Source organism: Gopherus flavomarginatus, chromosome 15 (genome assembly GCF_025201925.1).
Source record: "Gopherus flavomarginatus isolate rGopFla2 chromosome 15, rGopFla2.mat.asm, whole genome shotgun sequence".
In the NCBI taxonomy this organism is placed as follows: domain Eukaryota; kingdom Metazoa; phylum Chordata; order Testudines; family Testudinidae; genus Gopherus; species Gopherus flavomarginatus.
Window position 1 is genome coordinate 16,173,812 of NC_066631.1, and position 14,382 is coordinate 16,188,193.

Below are 14,382 nucleotides of genomic sequence, written 5' to 3' on the forward strand. Positions count from 1 at the left end.
ATAGCCATATCACCACAGCTTGGGAAACAGGATTGCCAAACCGGAAGACAGGAAGAGCAGTTAGGAGATGTCATCACCGACAGGACTACAGACTAAGAAATAGGGGATAATGCTTTGGCCAGAAGATCCATGAGGGGCAATAGCCTTAGAGCTGAGAGGAGCCACATGACTGCATAGCCCAAAGGGGAGCTCTGTTCACACCAGGGAAGATTAAACAAATCTTTTAAAGCACTTTGCACTATTGCTCTGTTCAGCAAAGTACTTCAGATTTGATATAGTGGGAAAGGGCCCTGCTGCCTTCTCCCCTTACCCCCGACACCTGTTTTCCCCACAGTGCACACATTCAGCATCCACGCTAAGGGATGTTACATTCACCCCACAAGGAAAGACTTACTACAAAGCAATTATAGCTCAAACAAAATAACTTGTTATAATGTTTATTATATACGCTTAATTATACATTATTTGTTAGCAAAACCTATAATTAAAATTAAGTTTTTCATGAACCACATACAAGTTGCAAACCTTTGATTATGTGGTCTCCTTTGATAAGGGTAAAACTGCTTTACTAAGAAGATTTAAGTCCTATAAATGCAACAGGCACAGCTAACAGAGATGAGCCCAAAGCAAACTCCTCAACTCCAGCTATCGCTGCACTCCAGGTCCCTTCAGACCTGAACGGTGTAAATCAGCTCCATTGCTATTGGTACCAATCCTCTTACTCAGCAAACGAGAGTCACTGCGAGGAGATACATGTTGTTTTGCTTTTGACATAACAGATAGATCCAATTTCTAATATGTGATTAAGGAGGTGGTTGTAGGCAGCTATGAACAATCAGTCACTGTTGTCTCATATATTTCTAGGTTGTCAGTTCTGGCAGATGATCGCACCATTCTTGTTATGACTCATCTCTGGAGTGATAAAGATAGTAGCCCAACTTCCACAGGCCAGCAGATGTGGAATGGTTTTTATCTAAAAAGAGTTTCTTTCAAAATGCATGTTTATCTATCAACCTTCTCTTGGTGCAGGTCACATTGTAGGGAAATAGTGTTTTGGCTTTAGAGAAGGGCAGGATGCGGTGGATTTTTCTGATGTAGCATTTTTTAAAATGTCTGTTGCTTTATTTGAGACTAATCAAACATGGACAGCCCCCGGGCCTTACCTTAAGGAAGGCTTGAGGAAGAGGCATAGCTGAGTAAAGAAGAGTTTCACCATTTGTAGGAGGCTGAACACAATAGATTATGTCAGGAAGAGGAAAGAAAGATTAAAGAGCCTGTGTGTCGGATGTGGGAAACACACCACTGTTCTAAAAGAAGAGGGAGCTGGATGTTTGTACTCAGTTATCCAGCACAACTCACAAGAAGCCATGTCCTTACCATCCATACCCATGCTGCTGATTCACTTGTAATTGCTGGGTATTAAGCTGACCTGTTGTGTCTTAACAATTAGAAGGGTATGAAGCCATGTATTTAATTACAACTGACAAGGCAAGTATTTGGTTCTCTGTCAGAGCTTGCAACTTCTTTAGGTTTGTTTCTAACTTAACATCTAAGAAAACAAGATCAGATCAAAGTCCTCCCATGGAGGTCTTATGCCACCTAAACATGTGCCTTGGTTTATGGAGAACATGGCTTTGGAAAGGTTGTTTGAAAGTGTGGTAAACAAATGTACAAGGAAAATTAACAAGCTCAGAGCAACATGATACCATCCTCATAGGGGATATCAATGAAAGTTGAATGTAGTCTTCAGAATTGAGCCAGCAGAAACACATTGACCCTTTGAATAAGGTACAGCTTGGTGGTTTTGTTGCTTAGGTTTCTCTAACAAATTCCCCTCTTTCCAGCATACAAAATAACCACTACAAGCTCCTAGAGCTTAGTTTTCAATTGAAAAGTAAGAATTCCTAAATTGCTAACTTGACTTTAAAGTAAAATCAAAGCCAAAGGGTCCCTGTGTTACATATGACCAATAGCCTCCCTCCTCTAAAACCCAATAACTAAAGTCCAATGCGCTGCAATGTTATTTTATTCTCCCCAATTGGCCAAAGGTTCCATAACTTATGGTTTTCTTCCCTTCTTGCGCAAGGACTGGCCTTCTCCTGAAAATGCAATGAACCGGCTGCCAGAGTCATCCTGAATGTAGGAGGGAGAAGAGACATTTGTTTAGGTTCAGCTTTTGTTATTACTGAACAAAGAGAAGAAGACCTGCTTCAGACAACATTCCATCATAAAAGCACTACTGCACTGGCTATTGACATTTCACATCCATAGTTTACACAGAAAACAGTTTACTTCCCCAAAAGTTGCTAGTGTTTCAGTGACCTTTCGTAGATTTAATTCAAAATCCCTTTGCATCACTTCCATTTTATATTTTCCTCCTCCAGGCTTATACAAGGCACACCTTTTTATGTCAGCTAATAAGAACATCAGAGCTTTCTGTCCTGTAGATAGTATTCAATATCATTGAGTAGTTTTAAAATGTAAGTTCTCCATGAACAATCACAGGCTGTGAATTGGCAAAGTCAGGGAACCTAAACAATGGATCTGATCATGCTCAGCAAGAAGCTCTTAATTTTTACTGCCAGTAAACCCCCCACACTGTTATTCACCATTTCAGAGATAAAAGAGATTAAGATCCATCACTACCATACAGACTTTTAGTGGCAAACCTGGGTGACTGCACAATAGTTACTGTGCTACAAACGGGCCCAATTTTCCCACAGGGGACAAATAACTCCCACTGCTTTGAACAGGAGTTACTCACACCCTATGGTGGAAGAGAAGGGCCCAGCAGTTAATAGTCCCCACTGTTGAAGATTTATCATGAGATAAGGGATCACATGCTAAATGGAAGCCACACATCAAGGACCACAATATTCCCTAAAAAGCCTTCCATGAAGGGAACTTTGCTCAGGTATCTAAAAGGGTGTCATCAGGAGGAGGGAGAAAACTTGTTCACCTTAGCCTCCAATGATAGAACAAGAAGCAATGGGCTTAAACTGCAGCAAGGGAGATTTAGGTTGGACATTAGGAAAAAGTTTCTAACTGTCAGGGTAGTTAAACACTGGAATAGATTGCCTAGGGAAGTTGTGGAATCTCCAGCTCTGGAGATATTTAAGAGTAGGTTAGATAAATGTCTATTAGGGATGGTCTAGACAATATTTGGTCCTGCCATGAGGGAAGGGGACTGGACTCAATGACCTCTCGAGGTCCCTTCCAGTCCTAGAGTCTATGAATCTATGTAATTAAAAAATTATTTAAAACTAGGTTTCAGTGATTTATAACACTTATCATTAGCATAATTTTTTCTTAATTGTTCTGACCTAAGATGGGTCTGCAGCATCAGAGTCAACAAGCGTAGTATTCGAGCAGGTTTGCTGGAGCTGGGGCCCACTAGCAATGCAGATCCCTTCAACAACTGTTACTTCCACTGTATTAAGTTCTCTACAAATATGGCTAGGTACAGAGGTCTACTCACCTCTTCAACTTTCTTGACTAGTGGTCGTGAATTTCTGATGAATGTGATCCTACCGATTCTGAAGTCATAATTCGGTATTCCTCTGGGAAAGGAAGATTGAGCTATTAAGGTACTGAATAAACCTTTAGAGTCTTGTCATGGGAATAAATGTGACAAGCAATAGCAAGGACTATTCTCTACGGTTTTTGTTGTTTTTTGTTTTGTTTTCCTTGAGTCTCACTCTAACCATTCCTTTTGAAGAGCTGTCATGGTCCCTTCTGACCCTAGAATCTATGAATCTATTAGGATTATTTTGCTAGCACATCAGACTCAGACCATTGATTCATTTATTAAGAGCTGAGCAAATGTTGTAAAGAAATATCTGTGACGATTCATTTTAGGTAAGTTGTCTGCAGGCATGTGCATGCATCATGTCTGCACTTTCCAAGAGGGATCAGATTTTACTGGTACAAGCATATGTGGAAAATGAAGGTCGAAGCTGGATGCACACATCTTCACAGGACCATTACTATAGTGAGTATTAATTCAGAAGCAGGGTGGATGAAAATTGATTTTTTAAAATTTCAATTGGAAATTTTTTATTTAAAATAAATATGGTTTAAAAATAAATCTATTTAAATTTTTTTTGAAATTGATAACAGAATAAGGCCTAAATTCACTATAATCTACTAAAATAAATTAAATTAATTACAAAAAATAATATTAAGTAGAATGTTTGTTGCCAAGTTTTAAAGAAAATCAAATGATTGAATTGGTGGAAATCACTGGCTAAGCATCTGGAACCAGAGTTTGTTTAAGTGCTAAACCAGCTTTTGACAGCAGTGGCCTCTTCTGCAGTTGCAGAGAGAATATTTTCTCAAGTTCAGTTTATTCAACTAATTCAATCACATCAGTTCATCCAAAGTTGAGAGACCAATTGGGAGTTGAAAAGCAAGAAAACTTGTTTTCCTGTTCTAATCTAAGAATAAAACTAGGTGAGACAGTAAGATCTACTAGTTCTAAAATTTTGAAGGAAATATTACCAGAAAGAAACACATCAATTCCTTACCTACACACAATACTTCCTTTGTTTAATAAATGTATTAGTTCTAAATGTAAAATATGTTTTGATAAGCCTTTTGATAAACTTTTTTTTTATGTATCCATCACTTTTAAGGTAGTTTTTTTAATAAAAAAAATAAAATCAAATGCTGCTGTTGTGCATTTTTAATTGAGTTTGAATTTCCATGCAGCTAGAACTTGATACAAATGACAAGGGGAAAAAATCATCTAGTAAATAAGAAATGCATCTTTCACAGTTTTCTAAAATACTAAAAAAAACTAAACAAAAAAAAAAACTCGTAAAGATGAAGCATCTGAATAAATGTAAATTAAGCTATAGCCTCCTGCTTAGCAAGAAGAACCAAATTTAGTGTAAAGTCTATATTTAATTGCAAATCAACATGTTTTAATGGTTATCATTCTATGAGAATCAACTTTTCTTTAGGAAAATAACTAAAAGTACAGATGCAAAACACAATTAAAATTGAGGATTTAAAGCAAGGTTTCCTGATTGCTTATTTAAATCCTGATTAAAATTGGTGATTTACATTGCTTTGAATTAAATCAATCTGCCCTGTTTAGAAACGCTTGTGCAGTTATCCTGTCAGGAAATAAAACAACACCATGGCCAAGTTTTGTAAAAGTATTTATACTGATAGTTGATGGGATTTATACTCAAGTGCCTAAATGCCTTTTGAAAATGAAATATAGGCTCCTAATCAGTTAGGCGTTCGTTGCAATGCTGAGAGCAGCAACATCTAAATACCTTTACAGATCTGAGTCCATGTGATTTATCTGACCACTCTCAAAGCAACATATATTACATATTTGGCAATCAAATACATTTGGAGAAATCAGGATCTCACGGATATTATAGCAGCGGACAAATACATCAAGAATGATTCATTCTGCTCAAACATTGACCTTCCACCTGTAGAATCCTAAAGGAAATGGGCTAACCTTCGAATGTCTCCTGGTTTAATTGGCGAGGGACTAGGCTCAACACCTTTCTTCTTGCCATCTAGCCTGTTCCCAGAGCCAGAGAATGCCTACAGGTACAAAGCAGAAAGTCATTTCTACACATGTTCTGCATTATTGTTGAAGAGCACTGCATGTGTTTTTGTTTTTTAAAAAGGCCTGATCAAAGATTGGTGCTGATCTAGTGGACTAGAGTCATGCAAGAGATTAGAATGGTATTTCAGTTCCCATCACTTGGCTCCTCAGGCACAGTAGAGAGCACCCACCATCACCTCTCCAGCCAATCAAAAAGCATTGACTGCTTATAGAATCGTAGGACTGGAAGGGATCTTCTAGTTCAACCCCCTGCACTTAAGTCAGGGCTAAGTATTATCTAGACCATTCCCAACAGGTGTTTGTCTAACCTGCTCTTAAAAATCTCCAATGATGGAGGTTCCACAATCTCCCTAGGCAATTTATTCTAGTGCTTAATCACCCTGGATAGTCAGGAAGTTTTTCCTAATGTCCAACCTAAACTGCCCTTCCTTGACTGAAAGGACAGTGACTACAGTACAGAGTCTAGACAACTGGACTGGGACAGAGACTGAAGGCCAAGGGCAGTGATTTTTCATAGGGCTGTGATTTGTGGCCTAGCTTAGAACACTGGAAATTTTCCCACATTATTAAATCGCATGCAATTTGTACGAGTACCTCTGTAAAAGTATATATAGAGGTCTGATGCTCTACCAACTGAGCTAGCTCTACAATGTGCACGGATCCCTGCACACTACTGGATGGAATGTCAGACTGGTTTAAAGATGTTTGTGGCTGAATCTCAGAACGGCTAAACACATGAATACTACAAAAGCATGATTGTTTCACAGGTCAGTCCATCATTTTATGACATTTACAATGGAAGAAACTTTTACTCTAAATTTTAGTTATTGATATGCAAGCCTCTTGAACAGTAGTGCCAATGCTAAGCAAGTCTCCAGAGGGGACGCCTAGTTTGTGCTCCCAATAACATTTTATCAAACAATTTACTTCCCTCAGGTACTGTTAGATACTTAAGTGTTACTTCCATTACTCACAAGCCATCAGAGTCTTGAGTGGTAATATTTACTATGGATTCAGAACACAAGTTACTGCTGTTTTTAACATCAGAAACTCCTGAGAAAATGCCTTGCAGTGAGAACGTATTACACAGAATCTTACAGATTTCGTTTGGGACGTGCAACAATGTGATTAGTGCCCTGTGATTTATTTATTTTTTAAATAAATTTTTAAGTATTTTTTTTAATAGTTTTGTATTATTTTGTTTAATTCACGCTGGATGGGGAGATTGCACGTTTTCCCCCAGAGGGGTTGGGAGGTCCTGAGGTGGGGCAGGGGGTTGCAGACAGTGGGAAGGGGGGGTTGCAGAGCGAGCCCACCCTGCACTCACCCTGCAGCAGTGGCTCCTGTCCCACAGGGCTGGGCCCAGCTGCCCACTCTGGGGACGACATGATGACAGAAGAGTGAACGGGCCAAACGTGAGCAGTGCTGCAACCCCCTGCACCAGGTCACATCAGCACTCACTCAAATCATGATAGAAGGGTGGCTGGGCCAAATCTGAATGGTGATGCAACCTGATGCAAGAGGTCACAATGCCTGGTGCAGGGAGCCGGACCCTGTCCTGTGGGATAGAAGCCACAGGCACAGCAGCTCCAGGATGAGTTTTTCATTTTGTAAGTTTTTCGTTTAATTTTGCGTTATTTCCTATTTGTGAAAATCACAGGGCTCCAGTGTTGGTCCTATGGTGCATGTGCATATCTCAGTGTTCCAAGGCCAGGCTGTCATGTGATTACATATTTTAAGCAGCATCTGCTACAAATAGAGGCAGCCTAGCCTCAGGAAAGGAGGACCTAAGCCCAGGAAAGGGGCCTGTCACACCTGGAAGTTCTGAGAAGGAAACACCTGCAGCAAGCAGGAGCTGGCTGGGGGAAGCCTCATCTGGGAAAGGCTGGGAAGCCCTGAGATGAGGGCTAAGACAAACCTCTGTGAGGTGGTGACACTGGGTCTTTGTTTCTAAGTAAAAGAGAAGCCCTGAGCAAAGGAACTGGATTTGTGCAGTTGTGGGGAATGTGTTTTCACCTTCCCAGCTGATAGATTTGCCCACAAGCTTCGAGTGTTCAACACTACCAGACCAAAAGAAGATACTTACACGAAATCCTAGGTCACTCACATAGCCACTGTGGTCTGCTTCAACATCCTAGGAAGCAGAGGAGAAACAAGCTGTTTCATTACATTCATTCTGTGTTATGCAAAATGAACATGAATGGTTTCATGGATTTCCTACAGAATGAAACTTTTACAGGTATTTTATAAAGTTCACTGAACATGAATTTTTTTGACAAAGTTTTTGTCCTGGAAATAGGTTGTTCTACATGAACAATCTCCATAGGGTGGGGTAAGAGAGGAATATAGGCAAGAGCATCTTGGAAATACAATTTATGGCTGAACCGTCTGATCTCAAGACCTTTTCAGAAAGAAGCTTCCATTAGCGATCTTTGCTCCGTAACAGCCACAGTAAGATGAGAAGGCAACTAGAGAGAATACACTGTAGAGAAGAAGGAGGAACTTAACTTACTGTGCTCTCCTCATGTTGTGTGTGTCTTTCTGGTTCTTTGTATCCCAAAGGTGCATCAAAATCCACCTGTTTTTATAGCAAGAACAGTTTTGTTTGTTTTTTTTTAAAACAGATCCACATTTTTTTAAAATTATCATCATCATCATATGCCATCCCTAAAATCTCTACAAAGTCTACCATTCTAGTTTGAACTAGAGGGAACGGATCTTTTAAAAAAAGCTCAATTAGCAAAAATGTTACAATTGGAATGTCGGAGATTCATCTCTAAAGGGTGCTTCTCCAGCACATGGTTGTAACATGCTGGCAGGGCAGCATGGAACACCACATTGCAGCTGTTCTAACTTTACAGTCTCCAGGCTGTCAAATGGGCCAGCATCTTTCATAATACATAAAACAAAGTGCCCAAGAGAACAATTTGCAAATATGGCTCTACAGGAATTCTAGGCACTTCAGACACCTCCGGGCGTATGATAGGGTTGCCAATCCTCCAGGATTGGTCTGGAATCGCCAGATTCCTGGTAACTTTTGAAAGCAATCCTGGAGATTTTAATAGGATATTTTAAGAACATGACATTCCCTCTTGTTGGGGGAAAAAAAATCTCTCAGAATAGCTTCAGTCAGAGTTGGCAACCCTAGTATATGACCTGTGGCCTTCATCTTGCAACTCACTTATGGTTACAGGATCTGTATTATTGAATGCTCACCTTTCCCACAGCATAGATCATGACATTTCTGTAATGCAGCATTATCAGATGCCCCTTCTCAAAAGAATAATTTAAGTGAAAATATAGATCCTGCTACAAAGACTTCAACTTACATTCATATCACACTCTATGATGGACACAGCTTTATCAGGCTTGGTCTCCATTACCCGAAGCTCATAGATCTGAAACAGGAGCATGTATAATATAAAGCCATTCCTCTTAGTATGCAAATTAATGATTAAAGAAACTTGGGCAAAATTCTCCCACCAGAGAGCTTTAGTTTCAATGAAGAGTAAGCTCTTCAGATCAGGGGCTGTGTCTACCTCTGTGATTTGTACAGCATGTAGCACAACAAGGCTTCAATCAGATCAGGGCCTCTGGGTGCCACCATCATGACTATATTTCAAAATGGAAGACTTCTTCCACATTAGAGATTTTTATTGCCCCTCAATAGAGCTGGAGGGATTTATTTGGTCAGAGCCCAGTTATCAGGTTCTGAATCTCCTGACTTCCAGTTTCCAAAAAACCAGCTCCAAGTTGGGGTGAGGTAGGATATATGTACGGTCTTGTACTAATTTATGATAAAATGGTCCTTTATAGTTTTACTGTTGCTAAGAATCCCTTTTGCTCCTAATAGTCCTTTGTCTGAAATGGTTTATGATTTACCCATAAATTACCCAAGCTGAGCCGAAACCTGGCAAATAAGTACTTTTACATTTTCAAATTTTGCTTCTGGGCAAAGTTGTTCAGTAATCAAAGGGGTCAGAGCTCAGAATTTAATATTAAGACCAGCACCAAGGCTACTGAACTAATTGCATTATTCATTCTCAGAATTCATTAAAGACCTTTTAAAAAAAAATGTAAGTGAAGCTACTACAGAATTTTGCATTTGTAGCTCCTGAAAATCTGGGTCCCACTTGCCATGGGGTACACAAGGCCCTGGGTAAGGTCCCACCTATGAAACTGCCTCCCTGAGATGGCCGAAGTCCCTCTGTGGCTGTTTTCAGAACTCTTACATCTTTTCTGTCTGGGTCTATTTGCTCCTGACATTTAGCTCCCACCGTGTCCATTTATGCATATGTGCAGAAATATGGGTGGACCAGGGTGGTGGTTTAAGCTGAACACATGGTGTGTCCCGTGTTCAGCTACTACTGACACTCAAATGAGAGTATCTGTAAATTATGTGATTCTATAAAAGTCTTTTTAGGGTTCCATGTGAAACATATGCAGAGTTGGAATTTATGTTTCCTGGGACTGCACACAGGTTTAGTTACATAGTGTTATTTACATTAGATACTGTACCTTCTCATTGTAGTTGATGGCAATAACATCCCCAGTGGTTAGACAAGCAAAGTTTCTCAAAGCATTTTCTAATCTTTGAATTATGTTAAGAAGAACTGTATGGTTGTTTTCAGTGTAATATTCAAGTTATACATCAACAAGTTCATATTTTCTGGTTCCAGGTCTATCTTACATGTCACTTAAAATATAAGTACCACGGACAGTTTAACAAGCATTAAGCATTGAACATCCCTTATAAAGTTCTCTAGATAGTAAAAAAAATAAAATAAAATAAAATAAAATTGTCTACAGTTAGGCTCCTGAAGCAGTGGCCTGATTTTTTAGATGTGCCAAGTACCTAGCAGCTCTCATTAAGTCATTTTAAGGAAAAATCCTTTATTCCCTACTTTAGACTTTTATTCTTTGGTGCAAAGACTATTTGCCTGAGCAAGGACTACAGGATTTGGCCCCATTTCATTAGGCCTTTATTTAGAAGAATGCTAGACTTCCTGCAGGGAATTCACATCTCTCCTCACTTGCTCTGGCTCCTACCAGATTCCATTCTCTTACCTCTTAGTTTTCAGAGGTGATACTTGTAACGATAAGCCGGTATTGGAAGTATATGAGCAGTGCTTGAAAAGCTGCCCCACCCTTTCCTCCCCTGTTTAGGGTAAGCTAGTGTCAAAAGCCCCTTCTGTTGCTTCCTCTGGGATGAAGTGAAAGGATACACAGCTTTGGGATTGGTGATGTCAAGGAAATCTGGACTTTGTGGTTGGAATTTTGAGTAAGTAGCCACTTGAAGGTTAACACTCTCTACTTGCACCAGGCCTCCTTCCTCCAGAAGCAAGTTCTGCATCATCTGCAAAGAAACATTGGTGACAAAGACAGAACACTATACCAGTATCTATGCAACAGAAACAGGTAACTTTTAGATGGAACTTCCCTTGAGAATAGGGAAATATATTGGGCCATATTCTGCCCTGAATTCTGTGGGTTTGCACTGGGTATAATTACAGGAAAAACTTAGTCCTTTATTATGTCTCAGTAACAACATAGTACATGCAGCAAATTACTTTGATTAACTTAGAGGAGAGCTTTAGCTGTGACTGAAACACTAAAAAGTGCTGACTGTGCAACTGAAATGCAATTTCAGCAAATATTCTACTTTAATATTAACCAACACCACACTAATCCTAGACTTTAAATTCTGTCAGTTTGGTGTAAGGCCACTTACCCAGTGTGGAAGGTAACAAATGCCTTCATCAGCCACAAATTCTAGCACACCACAATGTGTCATTCGATCTGAATTTTTATTAGTCAGCTTAAATAACATAGGGTACGTAATGTTAAGTCGACCTGGCAGAAGGGGAAAAAGATACAATTTGTTATAAAACTCATGGCACATTTATAAAGTTGCAGAGACTGAACATTAGCAGGAGACTGAGCCAATATCCTGGCAAACACACCAAATTATTTGCAACCATCAAAAAAAATAAAGGCTGATCATTTCATTAATGTAAATGTTGATACTTACATTAATGTAAGTGTCAAGCAGCTGCTAGAAAGCTCACATTGTCAGCCTAGCACCTGAGCTGTGCGTAGATAAGGGAAAATTAAATCCTTTGACAAACAAAATATGTTAAAAGAACAAACAACATACAATTTTTACCCTCAATATGGATTTTCCTGGTGTATCTTGATTTAAACCACATCTTAATGGATACATAAAGCACTTTTTGATGTTTGCCTACACATATATATAGCACAATATTTCTAGTGTTCTTACACTAGAATAAACATTACTTACTGAGTTGATCCAAGGCAGATGGTGGCATAATTACTGCAGAAAATCAATCAGAAAGTTACAGTAAGATTAGGAACATCATGGCTACGTAAAGCAAATGCAGTGTACAATTTTATCATTCCTTCTTGGCGGACAGCATTTTACCCTGGTTCTGACTTTGTGAGCTACAAAATCTATTGGAATCAATCAATATAGACAAACAATATCTGGTACTTTTAATTCAAAATGTAGATTCTGAGTGAGGCAAATGCGAGAAGTTAGTGTATTAGGTTTTGTAAAACTTTCTAACAAAAATATTTCCCAAAAGTCATTTGGTTGTTTAACTATAACCAAATAAAAGTGCTGACAACTCAAACACAGCATTGGACTAACATAGGGGAGCCTGAAAGTGGAGCGGACAAATCTATTCTCCTTATTCAAGCTGAGTGAAGCCTAAAGAGGAAGAAAAAACATATATGGCGAAGACAGCAGATTTTTAAATCTTATTTGCTTAAATGGCTTATTTTATTAGTGACAGGTAAAGACATTTGTTTTTAAAAATAATTGGCCTTCTAATTTACTTGTAGGTAAATCAGGAACTCCAACATCAATTAGATGATATTAAAGTGAGAAGAGTATTTATTTAATCTGAGAGTGCCCCTTTAACTCAAGTCACAAAGCCATCAGTAAGTTTCCATGCTTTATGTTTGTGGCCTTATACTGTTTCTGCAACCACCTGCCATAAACAATAATACTGAACATTCACATATAGCATTCAACAGTGTATTATTCAAAATAAAACATGCACATACTCTTCCCGCCTTTCTCCACATCTGACCTGTCATTAGGTCCTGCAAGCATGGACACTGAGAAGCAACGATACTGGGTTGAGAAGCGGTTCTGGAAAACCCGGGGGATTGGATGATCAAACATATTAAAAGAAAACTGGGGGAGGAAAAATGACAGTGTGTTAGCAAACATCGATCCACTTTACTAAGACACCTGCAGACTAAGATTTTAAGGAGGTTGTTCTCCAATGCAATCATTGTAATCAATGTTGTGTGCTTATTTTTCCTAATATAAATATGGTTTAGACATACATATGTATCAATGAAACACAGAAAATAAAGTGAAAATTCATCTGTAATTTACCACTACAATCAATTTTGATTGATTCTACAAACTGTAGAACAGACATGGACTTCAATATGAAATAAGCATACACATCCTAAAAACCATTTATTTGTGCAGTGCTGCAGCCAGTGTGCAGTACAGATTATTAATTTAAATTCAACAAGGAATACAAGTGATTGTTATTTCTTTAACTCTTCAGCACAGGACAAGAGGTATTCAACACAGGGGTGGCAGAATGGTATTTTTGTACCCTTGCATTTTTATTTTAATGATTAAAGAGATGACAGTGCACATAGCCTATGGATAAACACAGACTGAAGTCTCCATCATCGCCGAGAGAGAATCATTCCTAGGTATCCAATGGGGTAGCATCCTCGCTTGTAAACCAAAGGCAGGGGAGAACGCTGAGTCAGCACTGCCCAGGAAATGCCCAGGATCACACAGGATAAGGGAGGGGGGAGCCTCAGATTGTAAACTCTTTAAGATTACGCCATATACTATTACTCATACCCCACACTTAACCATCTGTGAGTGAGTGGGGACACTAAATTGGGGGGGCTTTATTAAACCATTCTCTGCTGTCTGCGAGTAGGGTGGCCAGATAGCAAGTGTGAAAAATCGGGACAGAGCATAGGGGTAATAGGAGCCTATATAAGAAAAAGCCGCATATACCGGGACTGTCCCTATAAAATCGGGACATCTGGTCACCCTACTTGGGAGCAAAGATTTTGCTGGGGGGAGGGAAGGCTCCAGAGAGAGCTTTAAAAATCTCTCCTTCTCAGCTGGCTCCCTCTGAGAGGAAGGGCTGGGGGGGGGGGGGACGTTACATATGTCCCAGACCGACACCCTGAAGGGTCCCCCCCCCATTGCCCTAAAGCCAGGGGGACAAATCCCGACCCCGTCGCAGGGCAGTGCGGTGTTTGGTGCGTACCTGCTCCCCTAGCGCCTCCCTGCCTGTGTAAACAATCCCGCCAGGATGACTCTGCAGCTTTCCCCGGCTCTCCCCCAGCGCTAAGACACCCACACAAGGGCCCCTTCAGGCACTTACCATCCTGGCGGCTGTTTCTCCTGCCCCTTTCTCAGAGCTCTCAGCAAGGGACACCAGAGAAGCCCCTTTAGAAGCCTCCAAGAAGGATCAATACAGCGGCTGCTTCCCCTCCCCCACAGGAAACCGTCCGGCTGAGGGAAATGGTAGGCAGGGAGGGGGAAATCCCTTAGCCCAGCCCCTCTATCTTAGGGTGACTTTTAATTTCTACAGACGTGGCGCTGTTTTCACAGCGGTGAATGTGCTCAGCAAAAACGAGCATTTCCATCGCTAGCAAAGGAGCGAAAAATGTTTGGGGGTTTTGGCCCACTGTCCCGACAAAACTACATT

The 14,382-nt window shown here is 40.0% G+C and overlaps 1 protein-coding gene across 2 annotated transcripts; it reads right to left on the reverse strand.

Moving 5' to 3' along the window:
* Positions 1-421: 421 nt before the first annotated feature.
* On the reverse strand, positions 422-14,338 carry UFD1 (ubiquitin recognition factor in ER associated degradation 1). 2 transcript variants are annotated; one of them, XM_050924240.1, is made up of 12 exons: positions 14,056-14,338; positions 12,686-12,818; positions 11,898-11,930; positions 11,325-11,446; positions 10,819-10,949; positions 10,112-10,184; positions 8,923-8,991; positions 8,106-8,171; positions 7,680-7,727; positions 5,480-5,568; positions 3,479-3,560; positions 422-2,133 (listed from the first exon to the last, which is right to left on the reverse strand). In XM_050924240.1, exons 1-12 carry the CDS (start codon positions 14,056-14,058, stop codon positions 2,059-2,061), a joined length of 924 nt encoding a protein of 307 aa, XP_050780197.1. In that variant the 5' UTR covers positions 14,059-14,338; the 3' UTR covers positions 422-2,058. The 2 variants fall into 2 exon arrangements, with proteins under 2 accessions (XP_050780197.1, XP_050780198.1); XM_050924241.1 differs by lacking the exon at positions 14,056-14,338 and having other exon boundaries at positions 12,712-12,802.
* Between the last annotated feature and the right edge of the window lie 44 nt (positions 14,339-14,382).